This window comes from Nannobrachium achirus (genome assembly GCF_963921795.1).
Source record: "Nannobrachium achirus genome assembly, chromosome: 18".
Classification (NCBI taxonomy): Eukaryota; Metazoa; Chordata; class Actinopteri; order Myctophiformes; family Myctophidae; genus Nannobrachium; species Nannobrachium achirus.
Genome location: NC_137825.1, coordinates 20858751 through 20876604, shown reverse-complemented (window position 1 = coordinate 20876604; position 17854 = coordinate 20858751). Strand labels below are relative to the sequence as shown.

Below are 17854 nucleotides of genomic sequence, written 5' to 3'. Positions count from 1 at the left end.
TAATTGTATTTCATATTCAAAACTGACAGCCTCTACTCTATTCTAGGAATTATTACACTTCTGTTCTGTAGCAAACAACACAACGACGCCCATGCAGTAGCCTTCACTAGTGTAAATCATGATACAGTCGGGATCTGTGCTGCTGTCTGATATTGTTGATGGCTCCACCCCCGCTACCTGTAAATCTGCGATGCCATCTTCTTCCAAACACAACTGACAGCCGCGATCAGCTGGTAGTAGGCTATTATAGGCGGAGATCGAGGATCACGAAACTATAGCCTACACTGTTCCCGATTTTAAAACGGACGCTGTTATTAATCATTTCAAAAAGGAGGAGCACCACTAGTGATCCTACAGGACAAGGAACGAAGGGGAGCCGCCGCCGCCTCGATCGGTCGTATATTATTCCAGGATAGGAGTATTCAACAGTGCGCTTTGTGTTGGGGCACAAGTAACGGATCATCATCATCATCATCATCATGACAGCTGCGCTCTTTCAACAAGGTGCACGGGAGAAGCATCGATTGTCGTCAGACTGAGGCAGACGACAGCGGACGTAAATAATCATTATAATAACCCTTTGCCTTCAGTCGTAAACAACAAACCGGGGGACCGTTGATAATAACTGTCGTCAATATAGAGTTTACAGCCTTGTGTGATTTGTATTTTATTTTACGCACTTAGGAAATATACGCGCAATTTTAGGACATGAAGAGGCGTCGTGAGGGCTGACAGCTGAGATCCTTTTATTTTATTGTTTTATTATAATTGTTTTCCTTTTTCTTTTGGGAAGGAGAGTTTGGCTACGTTGTCGACACCTCAATTCCTATCGATAATAAAGAGAGAGAGAGAGATGAGAACGCCGATGATGGGAAGGTGGTTGACACAATATGGCTGAGCCGCTTGGCAGGGGGCGCTGGAAAGAAGCGATCCCCAAAGCTTCCCAATGCTAGTTCTCTCACTGGGCATCGTGCACACTAGTAGACTATAGCCCTACTACTATTACTACTACTACAGGCTATATACTACACACAATGCAGAGAAACAGAGATAAATTCAACCCGGACTCGTCCGTCCACATGTCCAAGATGAATGTCATCAAGATCCCCTTCTCGCCAGATGTGCCCTGTGACAGCAATGGCCAGCGTATGTGGTGGGCATTCCTCGCCTCGTCCATGGTCACTTTCTTCGGGGGTCTCTTCATCATCCTCCTGTGGAGAACTCTCAAGTACCTGTGGACCGTGTGCTGCCACTGCAACGGCAACGGCAAAAAGAAGGTATGTTTCCCATTATTATTTATTATTATTATCAGTGGTGGAAAAAGTAGGCTACTCAAATGTTTACTTAAGTAAAAGTATCAATACTGCAGTGTAAAAATACTCTGGTTTACAAGTAAAAGTCTGGAATTCAAAATGTACTTGAGTAAAAGTATAAAAGTGTTGGCATCAAAATGTACTATAGCCTACTAAAAGTAAAAGTACAAAATCTTTGAAAATAGCAGATCTACTAGTTGTGAGATTGTTGATTGGCTATTTTCAAATAGCCAAGGTATAAAAAAGGGCTAAAGTGGATTAATGTAGACCTATGTTTTATAATATAATCATTTATATCTGCAAAGTACTAAAGTTTTCAAATAGTGGAGTAAAAGTACAATATTTGGATCTGAGATCTAGTGGAGTAGAAGTAAAAGTAGCCTACTGAAAATTGGAAATAAGTAAAGTACAAATACCTCAAAACTGTATTTAAGTACAGTACTTAAGTAAATGTACTTAGTTACTCTACACCACTGATTATTATTAATTATTATTATTATTATTAGGCCAGTGTGGTTTTCAACCTTTTTCATGATATCAAGTCCATTATTTATTATTGTGGATTTGAGCCACAGACCACCATTTGATGAGATGCAGCCTCTCAGCCTGTCCACAATTCCATTCTGTATAGATGCCATTGAGCGATAACAGGCTAAACGTTGATCAAAATAACAATTAATCTACATTATATAATTGTGGAGACTTCTATTAAGATTTTTAACAATTTAACTCGTAAGAGTGTAAAATGAAACCAATTGGACTTGTAATTACACTCTGAATAGTTAAAGATCTAATATAAGGGTCCATTTGGTGACCAACTCTCCATCATTTAGCTGGGGACCACCTGGAACACCCTCCAGGACCACTGGTTACTGTATGAAACAGGTTCATTCATACAACACGTCATACTTGTGTTTCAAAGTTGCATCTATTAAGACGACATTTCGTGTCTTGTTACTGTGTAACCTGTGAATGTGAATGGATAGGAGTTGGAGAGTATATCGGCCATAGCTGCAAATAATGCAGATGACACCTGTTGTTAGTTCCATATTTATCTGGTTCATCTAAAATTACTTGAACTTGCCCTGCTGTGGCTGACTAACTATAGAGGGTAGCCTGAATCTTCTATCTAGGCCTATATTAATTATACACCTCTAGCATTAGTTACATTTGGTTTAAATATCTATACATTTTTTACTTCCATTGATGACATGTTGGTGGCTGTCTGTCATATGAACATGTTGCTGGCTGTTTTCACTTGTTTTCTATAAGCTGTCAGTGCCACTAATATGTAGGTCTTTGGGATCAAATCAATGTTTTTACATGTGATGTCTTATTTGTCTTACTCTCAGACACCTGACATTTTCCATTGGATTGAAAATTACGAATTTATTTTTTTACTAGGTGTCACAAACATTAACATTGCATTTTCATATTTGAACTTCATGTGATGCACTGTATCACAATGAGGATCTTCTTTCTGTACCTCAAACAATAGGCTAGTAATGACCCGCTGAACTTTGGTATTGTTTGTCAGGCGTCCAGTGTCAGAAATAGTTTTTTTGCCAGTCAGAGGCTGTGGGCACATGCAGTGCAGCTGCTAGCTGCTGCTGCGTCAACGACGAGTCAAACATTGTTGGACGTCTCAGGGACATTGTTTTGCCAACAGTGTGCGCCTCAATAGCATTGGGTATAGTGGTCGACGCTCATGCCATATCATAAATAACCCTAGACTTAAGGGAGTGTGATGAGTGTGGATTTAATCTCACTGCTGACTTTCTACAAGAAAATAATAATAATCAGCATAACTCTGAGTTGGGTCCATTTTACACACTCTCAGAGTAAAGCTTAAGGACATCAGGACAACAGACCATTTTACATTATGTGGAAAAAAGGGTAGCAATATTATGTTATAATTTGGCATTCTCACAAATAATAAATCTTTTGGAAATTGGTGTTGGAAGAGTTGAATAGGCCCCACCCTAACATTCAAGAAAATATCCAGTATATAACATGTTGTGATGACAGGAGTGGAAGAAGTAAACTAACCCAACTCTATATAAACAAATGCTACAAGGAAACGTACAGTAGGCCTAGATCGAATATACACTTAATTTCACAGGTAACAGTGCAGGCTTCCTGGGCAATGCAAGTATAGCTGTTTTTAAATCTGGTAACAGATTTCTTTCTTTCCTGTGTGTGAGTGCGCTACCTTTACACAACCTATTGCCCATGCGACCGAGTATTTCCCGGTGAGTTTAAGGCAGCGCAACGGTGGGGGCCGATGGGCAAGGAGGGTTGCGAGCTTATGAGAAAGAAACAACTAAAATAAGACCTTAAACCTGGCGAAAACAGTTGCGTGCATTAGCGGAAGATGACGATGAAGGAAACCATTAAATTGAGAACATTAAATTAACTTCTGAAAAGCCTACACGGCCTTAAAACATGGCAAAAACAGTTGCGTGCATTAGCGCAAGATTAGATGAGGAGAAAGGAAATCATTAAATGGAAAACATTAAATTAACTTCGGAAAAGGCTTCTAAGCCTACACTATTATAGGCTACTAAAAACTAGTGAACCGCGATCTTGCCACACGTGAATAATTGTGGTTGTAAACAATAACACAGACAGACAATATAAATTCTTAGTCTAGTTGAGGGAAGAAAAGGATATAATCATGGCCCCAAATAACTTTTAAATATCTTGCAATTGGCGACGAGTCTCTTACTAAATCGGCAAGAGTGCCTCTCAAGCTATATAACCTCTCCATCATCAGCAATAGTCAGTGGTGCGTGTTCCCCACACTCCCAAGCCCCCACCGTTGCGCTGCCTTAAACTCACCGGGAAATACTCGGTCGCATTGCCCATAGGCTGTCTTGGTGTCACATGGTTGCTGCTTCTTCTTTTCTTTGGGGTTTATTGGTGGTTGGTGTAACCTTAAAGGTGCATTACCGCCACCAACTGGACTGTACTGTAGGTAGATCAGGTGTCAAAGTAGTTAAATATGAGAAACTGCATGTAACTAGTGCGTCGCTCTTATGTGATAACAAAATGATATAGGCCTACGTTGCCTTTTCCTAAGATACCTGACATTGTGAAGTCATGATGTTATGTGGTAAAAAAAACATCATCATTTGGACATATAGCCTACAGTAAGTTAGAATATTATGAAATATACATGAGAAAGAACACCAACACTAACTTCAACACACCAATCCACCAGATTTTATATTGACTGTGTGTCAATTCTTGTTTGAATGCAAGACAGTCAAGTCAATACACTACAACTTGCAACTTCCTCCACTCATGATGTCATGATTACTCGTACCTGGAAAGCTTTTTCAGCAGCTTTTTCAGCAGTTGTGAAGACATTTTTTAACTCCCACAGCTTGCCAATGCTGTTGTACCGTGGCTCAGTTGCCAGTGAGGATCCCCCACTGGGAAGACATAGCACCTCCCATTTCCACTGACAGGCCCAGCTCATAGTGTAGCGACAAAGTTCACCATCCCTGCCCAGCTGGTGCCATGTCATAGTTCCGACCTTCCATTATTCCGATCCGACCACCTAAACCTAACCTTAACACTGACCCTAACCTCAGTAAAACTAATGCTGGTGAATGCTAACCTGGTGAAATTCGAACCTGCCAACATTGGTGAATGTTAACCTGTTCGGACCAACGGGAGGTCGAACCAATGCTCAGTCCCCGCCCCGCTTCCCTCCCCCAATCACGTCCATTTTGTCTTTCCATACAATACATGCTTGGCAAGCTGGATGCACCACAGTGGATTTAAATCCATAGTCCTTCCATACTTATGATGTTGTATGGATATGATCTAGCAGTGATGTTAATAGGTTTTTAATGTAATGAGTCCCGGGACCCAAGAGGGGTCTTTCGGATGAGTCCCAGGGATATTTTATGGGTCCCACAAAAATTCAACGCGTCATGTCATTTTTGACAAAGTGCAGCATTTAACTTGAATTGGTTATTATATGGTTATGTTCATGTTACGTAGAAATGTGTATGAAAGAAATTAACCACAATTCCAAATCTTACAATTTGGAATTGTAAGATTATTTTATCGAAAAATAAAAACATATATTTTCTTTATTTTTCAAAAGTTTTTCCCCCAAAAAAGGTTTTAATCGTTCAAAACGTTGTGTGTGTGTGTGTGTGTGTGTGTGTGTGTGTGTGTGTGTGTGTGTGTGTGTGTGTGTGTGTGTGTGTGTGTGTGTGTGTGTGTGTGTGTGTGTGTGTGTGTGTGTGTGTGTGTGTGTGTGTGTGTCGGAGACGAGTGCATGCCTGTGTTGTGCATTAACATGCATGCGGCGCTAGTCAGGTCCGCGGACTACTGATTGAGAAACACTGCTGGAACGGGCTGATGCGAGCGTCATAGCAGTGCGCGAATGCGCGTTGACTTGCCTGACTGTATCAACTCTATGGACTGGATGCTTTTGTTTACCTCCTGCCTCTGCATGCATGCTTGACACGAAAAGCTCGCTTGTTAATGGCAGCGTCGCCGTCGTGTGCGATGATCGCAAAATACACGTTAATGCGACACCACCGTGGACGCGGTCGGGGAGAGAGCGAGGCAGACACTGCTCCACATTTAATACACTAACACTAGCCTTAGCTACACTAGCCTGGGGTGCGCTAGCCTGAGCGCCCCCACTACGTTCCATGGACTCTGTAAAACTCCGCTTCTAGTCTCTAAAGAACAGACTCCATGCTAACGCAAGGAAGAGCAATTATTTATTATAAATATTATCAGGGCTTTGATGCAAGTTCTGATGGGTGCAGCTGCATAAAGTGTTGCTTGCTTGTTGTGTCGCTGCAGTGTAGAGACGTCAAATTTCAGCGCTGTGCCTTGCACACGTTCTGTGGGGGAACCCTTTTCGGTGTATCACCAAACATGCTGTGCCACTATGGTCAGAGAGCGGCCCGGTGCTACGCTAAAACTCAGGCACCCATTGAATTCTGTGACCATCTACGGTCGCCCAAAATGGCATCGGTGGACGATAGAACGCACTGTCGTTAGTTCTATCGTCTGTTTTAAGACCTTCTACGCGGATTTCATTTGTGTTAACATAGCATTAAGTAGCATGCCTTCACCCATGAACAATGGTGGCGTCTGGACTTTTTAAAATATATTTTTTTCGCGACGTGGTAAATTATTTTAACGTGGATGCGTCCATGGGACCCAAGGACACTGACGTGAATGCGTCTTTAGGCAACGTGAATGCGTCAGAGACGCGTGACGCGCACGTATTGACGTCACTGATCTAGTATGTAGACAACAGACGTACATTATTTGTTGCCCCATCATTAATTTTACACTTCGTTGTTTGTTTTAGTTTGAGAATTCACATGATGAAATGGGTGTACCTTTAAAGTTTTTACAACTTTCACCGTTGATTAAAAATAAAACAAGGTTGTATCCTTCCTCCTACCTAGAAGGACAAAGAATGTCTCATAATAATATAATGATGCTTGAGATAGGCCCAGTTTCTCATCCCGACCTAATGCATTGAGCATTCATCTCAGGCAGACAAGCAAGGTAGGAGGGAAATGGCAAAGGGCTACGTCAAGGATAAGGCTCTGACCTTCGAAGAGAGAGATGTCTCTTTCATATTAGTCCGCTTCCTGTGGCCTAGCTTTTACAGGGTTCTGTCAGCTTACTGCCACAATTTATGCACTATATTATATTTACTCTAAAGGGATACTATGGGATAGTCGACATAATCATTGATCTAGGATCTATTTTTCTTTTCTTATTATTCATTAAATGAGTCAAGTCTTCTAGAACTAATGTTTCACGTATTGATGGCAATTATGTAATTGTCCACCGTCTGTGGTCACTTATTTGGCATGTTTTTTTGTCAAGACTTTGTCACAGGAAGCTGGTGAATTTCACCAACCTGTTGTTGTGTCTCTCATGGGGCCAGACAGAGAGTGCTTCTAATCTATTCCTCTCGCATCAAATCTTACCCTCCATGCTTTGTCTTCTTTATTTTATTCTAGTTGTTTGTATTGTTGGCAGCCTCTGCCCCATCTTCCTTTTCCGACAATAACACCCCCTCAGAATGTCAGAAATGCAGTGTCAGGCGCATACGCTATAATATAGACCATATGAATCAGGCTTTTTTTTTTGTTGCTAAGCAACTACATGTAGCTAAGCAAAGTATTAAAAACAAAAAACATCTCCACTCATGCAATTGTCTCAGCTCTTGGGCTGTGTTGTAGGAACACCCAGTCTGCGCATGGCATTATCATCCCAAACATAGTGCTTTTAGTGCATTGTTCATAGATGGAAGCTGATAATCAGTTTCCTGCCCTTGCTGTATTCCGTCTCTGCTGGTTAGGCTATGGCCTGCAGCTGTGGGAAGCTCGCTGCCATAAACCACTGGCTCTCAACCTGTGGGTCGGTCCCCAAATTATTTTGGGGGGTCCACTCCCCAGATGATTAACTTAATGTGCAACACTGTTTTCTCACTAAACAGTAAAACAAACCAACATAAAGTTTAATTGTATAGAGGGTATATGCACATTTCTAAAGCGACAATCTCAGGACATTGTAATACCTCTAAAATGACAAATTACATTGGCCAAATTGTCAAATGTTGCAGAATTTGTGAAAATAGATGATCTACATGCTTACAAGGCCTCGCGACGCGAGGCTTTGTGAGCATGTAGATCTGCTATTTTCACAATAGAACCGTGTTATACAATATCCCCAGTTAAAATATGATTATTTTGGGGGTCGTGGCCTGAAAAGGTTGAGAACCACTGCCATAAACCACTGGCTCTTAGGCTCCATGCCTAAGATTGATCCTCCATAGGTAGTAGCTATAACCCTATGTGCCGTCCCAGCCCCATGCCAATCGATGAAAGTTGTCGGTTTGGGAGATGGTGATGAATGACAGCCATTATCTGTCTGGGAAAGAGAAACTGTTTGTTGTAAATAGCAGTCTGCCGACATTGGGAAGCCCAGCTTTTCAATAGCACTGCTGTGACACAGCCTCGCCGAGTAGCTGGTAATCTACAGATCAATCTAAAAAATCACACCCGTGTGAACTGAGCGGTGGTTTCCCCCCCCCCCCTTCCCCCCTGTGTGTGTGTGTGTGTGTGAGTGTGTGTGTGCGTGTGTGTGTGTGTGTGTGCCTGGTCTGGCCTGGCCTGAACAACAGCGCCCCTCCCTTAACATGTGTGGTCAGAAAAGGTTACTGCAGGCTACAGACAGACAGACAGACAAACAGACAGACCCACACACACGGCCACGTATAGGAGCGTTGTGACCACCGCTCAAAAATATTATAGAATATAGAATATTGTGCAAAAAGGTATTGCAGATCCCATAGCATAGCATCCCATAGCAATCATAACTGACTGCGGAAACTTCCCACTGGACTTCAAGCAACTCTGACTTCAAAAGTTTGACATTTCGGTTGACATTTTTCTATTATAAATCCTCGTTTTGAGTGGTCTTGTGTAATATTGTAATATTTTGAAATATGGACTTTTGATATTCATTCATTTTATGATATACACAGACAGACAGACAGACAGACAGACAGACAGACAGACAGACAGACAGACTGTAGGCTATATTAAAGAGAGGGGGAGACTTGTGTTGTGGACATACAGTATGGGTACTGTATAGCTCAGACAGCTAGTTATTTTGTTCATAACTGGGGATCCAACGGGGGAAAGAAGACTGAAAACCTGCAGTTCTCACATTGAGTCATTGTCTCTCAGTCAAAGCATGCCGTTGCGTTCTATGTACCTTCCTTCGTTGCCGACATCAACCGTCCGTAACACACCGTGCAAAGTGAACAATTCTACTCTTATTTATGAACTTGTTAATTAAAAATGGACTGTCCGGCTTAAAACCGGATGAATGGCCACCCTAACCCCGCTGCTTGTTGAAGTGTCCTTGACCCCTTACTGCTTAAAGCGCTCTGGAGAAAGGCGAAATGCAGTCTATTTTCCATTTACTATTTCATAAAGTATGTTGTGCTGGTATCAGGCAGAGCCATGATACTCACTCTAATCAGTGTGCACAACCTGTGGCAATGACTCATCTACTCACACTATCTTCAAGCCTGATTTATACATGGACTTACTTTTGCACCGGTGTTGGTTCACCAAGCGCTTGTAGATTGGCTATTTTTGATGTGCAGTATGGTGTATAAATCAGGCATTCTAAAACGGCTAGTTCCATTCCTTGATTCTGATTGGCTGGTTTCCCTTTAATTGCTGTGCTATATGAGACTATAATCCACACCTTGAATCAGTTTATATCAAACCCAGGTGCGTTATTTCTTTCCACAGTGTTCCATATTGCACCAATTATCTGCACCTGTGTTGTTGGCAAAAAAGCTGGGAACTACTTTCTTGTAGCTGGGAACTACTTTCTTGCAGACCTTGTTGTGAATTATTAGTGAAATAGAACAGTTTTAATTGGTACGTGTCTGTGATTTTTCATGTTACCATATTGTAACCGTTTTAGAAAAGCAATAAGCAAAAAGCAATACGCCACTTGGCTTCGCCTCGTGTCTCACCACGGCTCTCAGCCGTTATAAAATACCAGGTAACCACATGCCTCTTGTGGCTTATTGCTTCATTAGATCTGTCAGGTGCATGGGGGGACTCAGAGCATCTATCTGCTTGTTATACAAACTGACAGTCATTCAATATCTGTGACAATTGAAATAGCTGTAATTGTGCAATGCTTTACTCTAACCAGTGTGAAGTCATTGAAACTCATTCTAGGGGAATTATTTATTTATTACATTTGTATAATATCCTACACGCTACTAATACTTTAACACTAATACAACTATCAACATTCTTAGCGACCCCACACTGTTTCTTCAGGAACAGTACTTTCTAGATTCTAGCCTAGATAGCCCAAAAATAATGTATGTCCTCTGTTGGTGAGTGGGTGTTTAAAAATGAATGACAGTTAAAGGTAGCGTGATATCTTTTGAATTAAAACAAAACCTTTTTTCCATGAAACGGTTAAAGCTCTATATTCTGATTGTATTCATTGGTATAAAGTATGTGTTAAAGATGGGGTGCCATGATTTCTTTCCCCCCTAAAACATGATGATCAGGCAGGGGCGGAGCTATAGGCAAAGCAGCCAATGCAGTCGCATTGGGGGGGAGGGGGCCCTCCACCGCTCCGGGAAAACAAGAAAAAACAACAAGAAATACAACTTTTATTTTGAAATGCCCACCGGATTGAGAAGACACTCTATGCCCCTCTTGACGAATTCTACGTGATTGCCCAAATCAGATCAGTTGCTTGAGGCCAGCTGTTTCCTGTTTACATTTAGCGGTAGGCATGAAGAAGTGAGACCTGAGTCTGTTTAGGGCTGTTATCGGTAGTTTTTTACATTATGGCTCTGAAACTAATATATGATTTCTTTGGTGGGCCGACCTCCCATTTAAAAAAGAAAAAGAGTTGTAGGCTACAGAAGCAATTAGGATAGTGTTGATCAGTCCGTGACTCAGAGGAGGAACATAATTTCCACTCAACTAAGGTAATTAATAGCATTTGCACTCAATGCACTGTACTTATTGTGTTCTGATGGCCGCTGTTGCCTACTGTATTTTATTGTGTCGGCAGCCGCTGTGCTGCCAACTGCTGTTATTGTCAAAGTGTTGTTCTTGAGGTCAAAAGTAAACCGTAGAAACAAGAAAAATCGAACCTCGGTTCGAAGTGAAGCGTGAATTTTTATTCTATGTTTACATTCTGTGTTCTAGATATATATTTTCTATGTGCTTTAGTTCTGAATGAATTAATGATTTTGTCTGGAGAGCCAAATTGTCATGTGAAGCTTGACCAATCCTCAATTCTTCGTTCTGGACATGCGCGGGACATGTACAGGACAGACAAAGCTATAGGAGGACATGTACTAGACCCTCCAGAAAAACGCGGGCAAAAATCCTTGATTATGCGGGCTAAAATCCTTGATTTTGCGGGCAAAAATCCTTGATTATGCGGTGAATTATGCAGGGTTTTTGTGTGAATTTATGCGATGACAATGCGAAACTATGCGAAATATGCGGGAACTTGTGAAAGTTGCGATTAAATGCGAAATTATGCGAAATATGCGGGAACTTAAAAAACATATTTATAGCCTATGTACAGTATATATACATATTATAATAAAAATTGATAACTATTAATTAAACCACTTTAATATACAGTACACTGGCTATTTGGAAATAGACAATCTACAAGCTCACAACATCACTAAGTAGTCATCAAAGTAGTCAAAACACAAATTTAAGGGTCCTTGAGTGAATTGAGAAATGCAAAACAGACTTTTTTGACTGCCTTTCATTATTTTCAAGGCAAAAAAGCAAACCTCTGTCAAATATCTGCAATTTAATTACCTTAATGGGCTACATCAAGGCAAAAATAATTACCCTATGGCCTATGCGATTGCTAAGGATACAGCTCACTGCTAAAGCAAAACTCTGGTTTATTTATGTGGTTTTGCTCTCTCTAAAGGTATTTAAGGGATTAAAATGTTATGCATTCAATTGCTGTTCCTATCCATCCATGGAATACTGCGTGCTACTTTTTTTCGGAGAGGTGCTCGTTTGCTTTGAACGGCAACGACACAACGTTTCAAACGGAGTACAATGGAGACCTCAAAACAAGTAGGAAAAACTTTAATTTGTCGTTTCTTGAAGTTTGAGGACCGAGGAAGAGTGTGTTATTCTAGCGTCACGTTGGCGAGGGCCAACGCTCATACCGTATAGCCTACCGTTATGCCTGCATCTCTCTCTCTGTCTGCCTGCAGTTCTCACGGTGCAGCGTGCACGCAATCGCACGGCACACACACACACACACACACACACACACACACACACACACACACACACACACACAGAGAGAGGACGAGCCACGTGTTTCTCAGCGCATCATTGTTTTGCTTCTGTTTTGTGTCTGAACGTGATTGAACGGTGAAGCATGACTATACTTTTATGCGAAAAAGTGCGGGGATTGTGAAATCAAGCGATGCCCGCATATTTCGCATATTTTCCGCGGAAATATGCGAAATATGTGGTGAATATGCGGGGATTGTGAAATCATGCGAGCCCCCGCATAATCAGCGGCATTTATTGATTATTGCGGGAAATTCTGCGATCGCATAATCGCGTTTTTCTGGAGGGTGTAATGTACGGGACAGACAAAGCTATACCTTGGAAGCGGTTTTCACCGCTTCAAAAAAACATTGATCCTGATAGTTTCATGACATGAATTCATTGGTACATGGTCAACTAAAAGGAGATCCTAGTAAGCTTATAAGCTTATTTACACAGGAATCACTTCATGTATCTCATAACATGTAAAGACAGGTGGATAAAACACAGTACTTTGTATAGCATATCATCAATAACAGAAAGGGAAAATAATAAATAAAGAAATAGAAGATATTTACAGTGAAGGGGGGGTAAGAATGATTTTGGTCTTTTACAAGTTTCGAGTAGCAGCCCCTTGAATTTGTTTTTTTATGACCAATTTTGAAGGATCGGTGATGGGGGGGGGGGGGGGGGGGGGTGGCGAAAACCTCATATTGGGGCCCGGCGGGGGGTCGCTCCGCCAGAGTGATCAGGTATTATTATTATACTAGGAGGAAAATTATTTTCCAAAAAAGTGTTGGGTGTACGATAAAAGGGGAGGGGTTGATTTTATGATATCATTAAATCAGTGTATTTCAATTAGGCCTTTTGACTCGGAGGCTTTCAGCTTTACCCTCACAAAAAAACATGTCGTAATCCTGGTCTCTATGCTACCTCCCCCTGGTCAGCCAGAGTGCCTGAAGGAGGGGAAAGGAACTGGTTGGAATAACGGGTTCCTTCCGCGTGCTGCGTCCAGCCAGGGAACCCCCCCACCCCTGTCAGGTGATAAGAAGTGGCCTGTTCACTCCTCATGCCCTGAAGGAAGCAGGAGCTCAGTTCAGGGCCATCCCCAGGTTGGCAGAGGGAGAGTAGTGTAGAGTAGGAGCAGCGGTTCCAAGTCTCTCTCGGGTGACTGAATTTCTCACCATATCTCTATTTTCAACCTGTAATATCATGAGTGTCACCTTGCAATTACATAGCTCAATGTGTCGATCCTATAGCACAGTGTGTCAATTCCATAGCGCAACGTGTCGATCCCATATCCCAGTGTGTCAATACCATAGAACAGCTATGTCAATGTCCCTCTTCCACACAGAGCTGATTCATTATGGAGACTGTAGAGGATTCGTTATGGAGACAGTAGAGAGCTGTGCCACTGTTTTCTGAATCTAATTCGAGATGCTGGCCTGGCGGAGCATTACAAGTGTTTGCGTTTTAAACCCTAACCCACATCAAACAGAGCACTACTATTTGAAAGCATTCGAGGTGAGAAATGGGCATTGCAGTAACAAACTTGATTTGGCACTGCCTTGTTGCAGTGTGCAAACGCGTTGCGTCGCACGCTGAACACGGCAGTGTAGTTAGTATGGTTGCTATAGGCAACACACACTATTGTTCAAGGTCAGAGAACTTTTATGCCAGCTAAAGTGAATCTGTTTTTTGTTAACCTTTTTAACTGAAGTTATCTGAGTTCTAAGGCCAGATATCTTGGACAAAACTAGAAATACTGTTCCTACGAAACAGTGTGGGCTCGCTCGTGACTATATTCTGCAGCGTGCTACAGTAACTGTCATGTGAAGCTCAACCAATACTCCAGCTAACACCACTCCCAGATGTTTTTTTCCGCACCTCAATTGCACCTCATTGGCTAAGGGCCCTGCCTTTGTACTGTCGTGGCGGAACTTGGTAAATAAATAATGAAGATAACATAGTGTTCTCGCCTTTCAGGCGAGCCCACAATAATGTCCAATCAGACAGGATTGGTCATGCTTCACTAGACATCTTAATATATAATATAAATGGTAAGATGGAATTCATTTCCCGGTGGATTCCTGGTGACTCGCATCAGTGCAACCACACTTGCAATTTCCCAGAATTGCACCTTTCAGAAGCAATTGGAAATTTAAGGAAAAACATTTGGTGTGTTGCTAGCTTTATTGGTCGAGCTTCACATGACAGTTAACCTTCTGTAGAATATAGTCACCTTATTCTAGTAAACTTTATTTGTGAATGATAAATCCATTGAGATCAATGGGGGAGTGATGCTAGCTTGAGGATTGTCCAAGCTTCACATGACGTCCTGTTTATCTAGGCAATAAATAGGCAACCACACTTGCGATTTTCAATTGCATCTTTCTAGTTGTATTTACTGTTTCTAGTTGTATTTACTGTAGATCCCATAGCACGAGGGGATGGGCGGTCGGCTGAAACTGTGATTGGCTGAGATACTGTACACCCAGCCTCTGTTTCACTAGGAAATGTTACAATATGGTTGCAAAAAGCCATTTCATTATAGGTCTTTAAGCTGGCCCTGGATAGAGTCTACACAAGTATGCTACGAATGGCACAAGGTGTCACATGGGTGGACCACATCTGAAATGTGGCACTATGGGAGCCAACCCAATCAAGGAAAGGCAAGATAGGCACACCATCTACGTAGAGGCGCTGTGGCATGACAGCTTAGCTAACAACGCTGTAGAGCTTAAGACCCTGATGTTAGATAGGAGAGAGTACGGGGCAGCGATTCAGGAGTCCTGAATTGGTTTTGGCTAGACGGCACTCTCGCATCGTGTGCATACGCTGGTTAATTTCCGAAGCAACTGAGTCGAATAGTAGATAGAGAACATATGTCAGACTACAATATATCACCACTCTAAATTTGGATGTGTCCTTTGTCTCCTCTTACGCCATAGATAATGTCTTGATTCATTATTGAGATGCTCTGATGAGTATTAATACATGTTTTAATAATTCATTGACTTGCTGAAAATGTGTCATGGGCCACATGTTCTATTTTAGCTTAACGCACCCTTTGAGAAATGATTACACTGGAGCATTGTGCTTATAAAGTTTCAGAGGGTCTAGATTTAGGTTACATGGTCAAATCTTTATTTAGACTAGACCGGTGCCCTTTGGGCAGAATAGTCACCATTGACGTCCAGTTGTGCAATGCCGGTTGTATCCATCTGTCTGTCTGTCTGTGTCCCTTTCATTCCCTAAATGTCAGCGAGGAAATGCTGTGCACGAATGGCTCTTTTCATATACTTGCTTGCTGTCTGATATTGGTCAATAACTGTAAAGTTCATGAGGCTTTTGGAGCACAAATTGTCCAGCCAAGTTTAGGGCTGTCACGATTATGACATTTTACATGACGATTAATTGTCACTCAAATAATTGCGATTAACGATTTAATTGTGTTTTTGTCGCTGACAATTACATTTCTGTTTGGCTTGTAGGCTTTGAAGTTGCACATGGCAGATATGACACATAACCTAAATATACAAAGAAATGAAGGACCTATTTGACAACTTTACACTTTAAAAAGAACATTGATAGTGGAAATAGCCGATCTACAAGCTCACAATGCGTTGACGATTATCACAAAATAATTGTGATTATGTCAAATAATTGCGATTAGACGATTATTTAATAATTGTGACAGCCCCAGCCAAGTTGTGGTTCATAAAACAGGATCTTTATACAAAAAGAAAGTGGGTTACGTACGTTCATATAGTTTTGCACATCTGTCATCAACATTCACATGAATATTATAATATAGATATTTTTTTCCCCCTTTTATTTTACCATATTCTGTGTAATACTTGCACAACGGAATCTAGGATAGAAGTCCAAGTAAATGAGACTTCATGTCTTCACATGAAAGATGCCCAATTTCCTGTAGCCTTAAGCTGAAACTAGTCGTCTCTGCCTCACATGGGAATCTTGGCAAGAATAATTGGACATGTCATATACTATATCACCCATGGCCATTTATAGTTGAACTTTCCCTTCTCTTGCATTAAAAATTCACTGTGAACGAGTGCATTTTTAGATAGGTCATTAAACGGCTGGGAAGTAACAGTGTGATGCCAATTAAACCTATTTAACATCCCCCCCAAAGAATTGACCACAGTCAATGTTGACACATTTATAATGTCTTTTAAGTGTACTGTTAAATGCAGAGTAAAGTGGTATGAGATTGAAGCGAACCGTGGACATGTTTCCTCACAGATCTTCTGTTTGTACTGCTTGGTTTGGTTAAGGCCTAGGCCAGACGGAGCTGGATATGTCATATATCCCGTTTTTTCAGATATCCACATAGAAAAATATCTAGGTCCACTCCACACGACAAAGATATCTAGGTCTAAAATAATCTGATTCCCCAGACCTCCACTAGGGGGACAAGCACACACACAGTAAAGTCTTCAGAGATATCCGGGTTCCATGTCTACACGGATCCAGTGAATCAGATATTTTTCAATGTCTTCACTTATTTATCCGGTTTAAAAAATATCCAGTTTCACAGCCGAAATATCTATATTAATCTACTCGTGCAGACTCAGAGGGCTTGCCAAAAAATAAAATGAATAAAGTGGGCGCAAGGGAACTGCTTGCGCGATGCGGTCGCACAGTAGCCTACCAATTCATATGATTTGGGCTTTTACATCTCATTCAACCTTAATATGCAAACATGTTTTGTTTTGTTAATGTTATGTCATGATGGCGCAAGCAACTTGCCTGCATCGTCACCAACTTTCACCACTTTTCTTGGCACTTAATCCATCCATTGCTGTGATCAGACACAGACAGTCACTGTTCTTGCTCGAGTGGCATTGATTCCACGACCCATAGAAGTTTGTATCCCTGTTTTATTATCCTCAACCGGGTCCGGTTCAGATCACGCCCGGTTCTGTTTGTCATAACAGTAAAGAGTAAACCTAAACCCCGACTCCAAGCGAACCAAGAAGTCCCGTACACCGCGCTGATAAATTGGAGAAAATGTGCTTCGAGCCTTCGCCGTACGACGGTGTTTCTGCATATCTAAATGGCAGATATACAAGCTCTCAACCTGGCGAGTTGAGACGTGTTGTGAGCCTGTAGCTCTGATATTTTCAGCGCGCAACACCATCGTACGACTAATAGGCTGATCTATAACAGCAGCAGCAGCAAGCTGTCAGGACAGAGAGTCCGAGCACGATACAAACTTTAAATGATTATGAATTTTTAATGGTTGTTCTACTTTATCGAAATAATAATAATAATAACAACTAGAAAAAAGCCCCCTGCGGGGGCCTGGCCCCTTTCCTATGTGAAAGTCCCCTGTACCCAGAGATGGATACAGTCCAGTGGGCAGCTAAGCAATACAAATTTAGGATAGCTCAACATTAAATATGCAGTTTTTTCCAAAATGCAAAATAGTGTAAATGGCAATCCATCCATCCATCCACATACATCCATCCATCCATCCATCCATATCCATCCATCCATCCATCCATGCATCCATCCATCCACATCCATCCATCCATCCATCCATCCATCCATCCATCCATGCATCCATCCATCCACATCCATCCATCCATCCATCCATCCATCCATCCATCCACATCCATCCATGCATCCATC

At 41.6% G+C, this 17854-nt stretch overlaps 1 protein-coding gene across 1 annotated transcript in view; it reads left to right on the top strand.

The window, feature by feature from the left end:
• Positions 1 to 1034: 1034 nt before the first annotated feature.
• Positions 1035 to 17854, top strand: part of LOC308302668 (calcium-activated potassium channel subunit alpha-1a-like) — a gene marked incomplete at both ends in the record, with an annotated part of 159590 nt that continues 142770 nt past the window's right edge. Inside the window, one exon of the mRNA XM_080746953.1 lies at positions 1035 to 1277. Within this exon, the coding sequence (XP_080603079.1) occupies positions 1035 to 1277 (243 nt within the window). The remainder of the gene's footprint in view (positions 1278 to 17854) is intronic.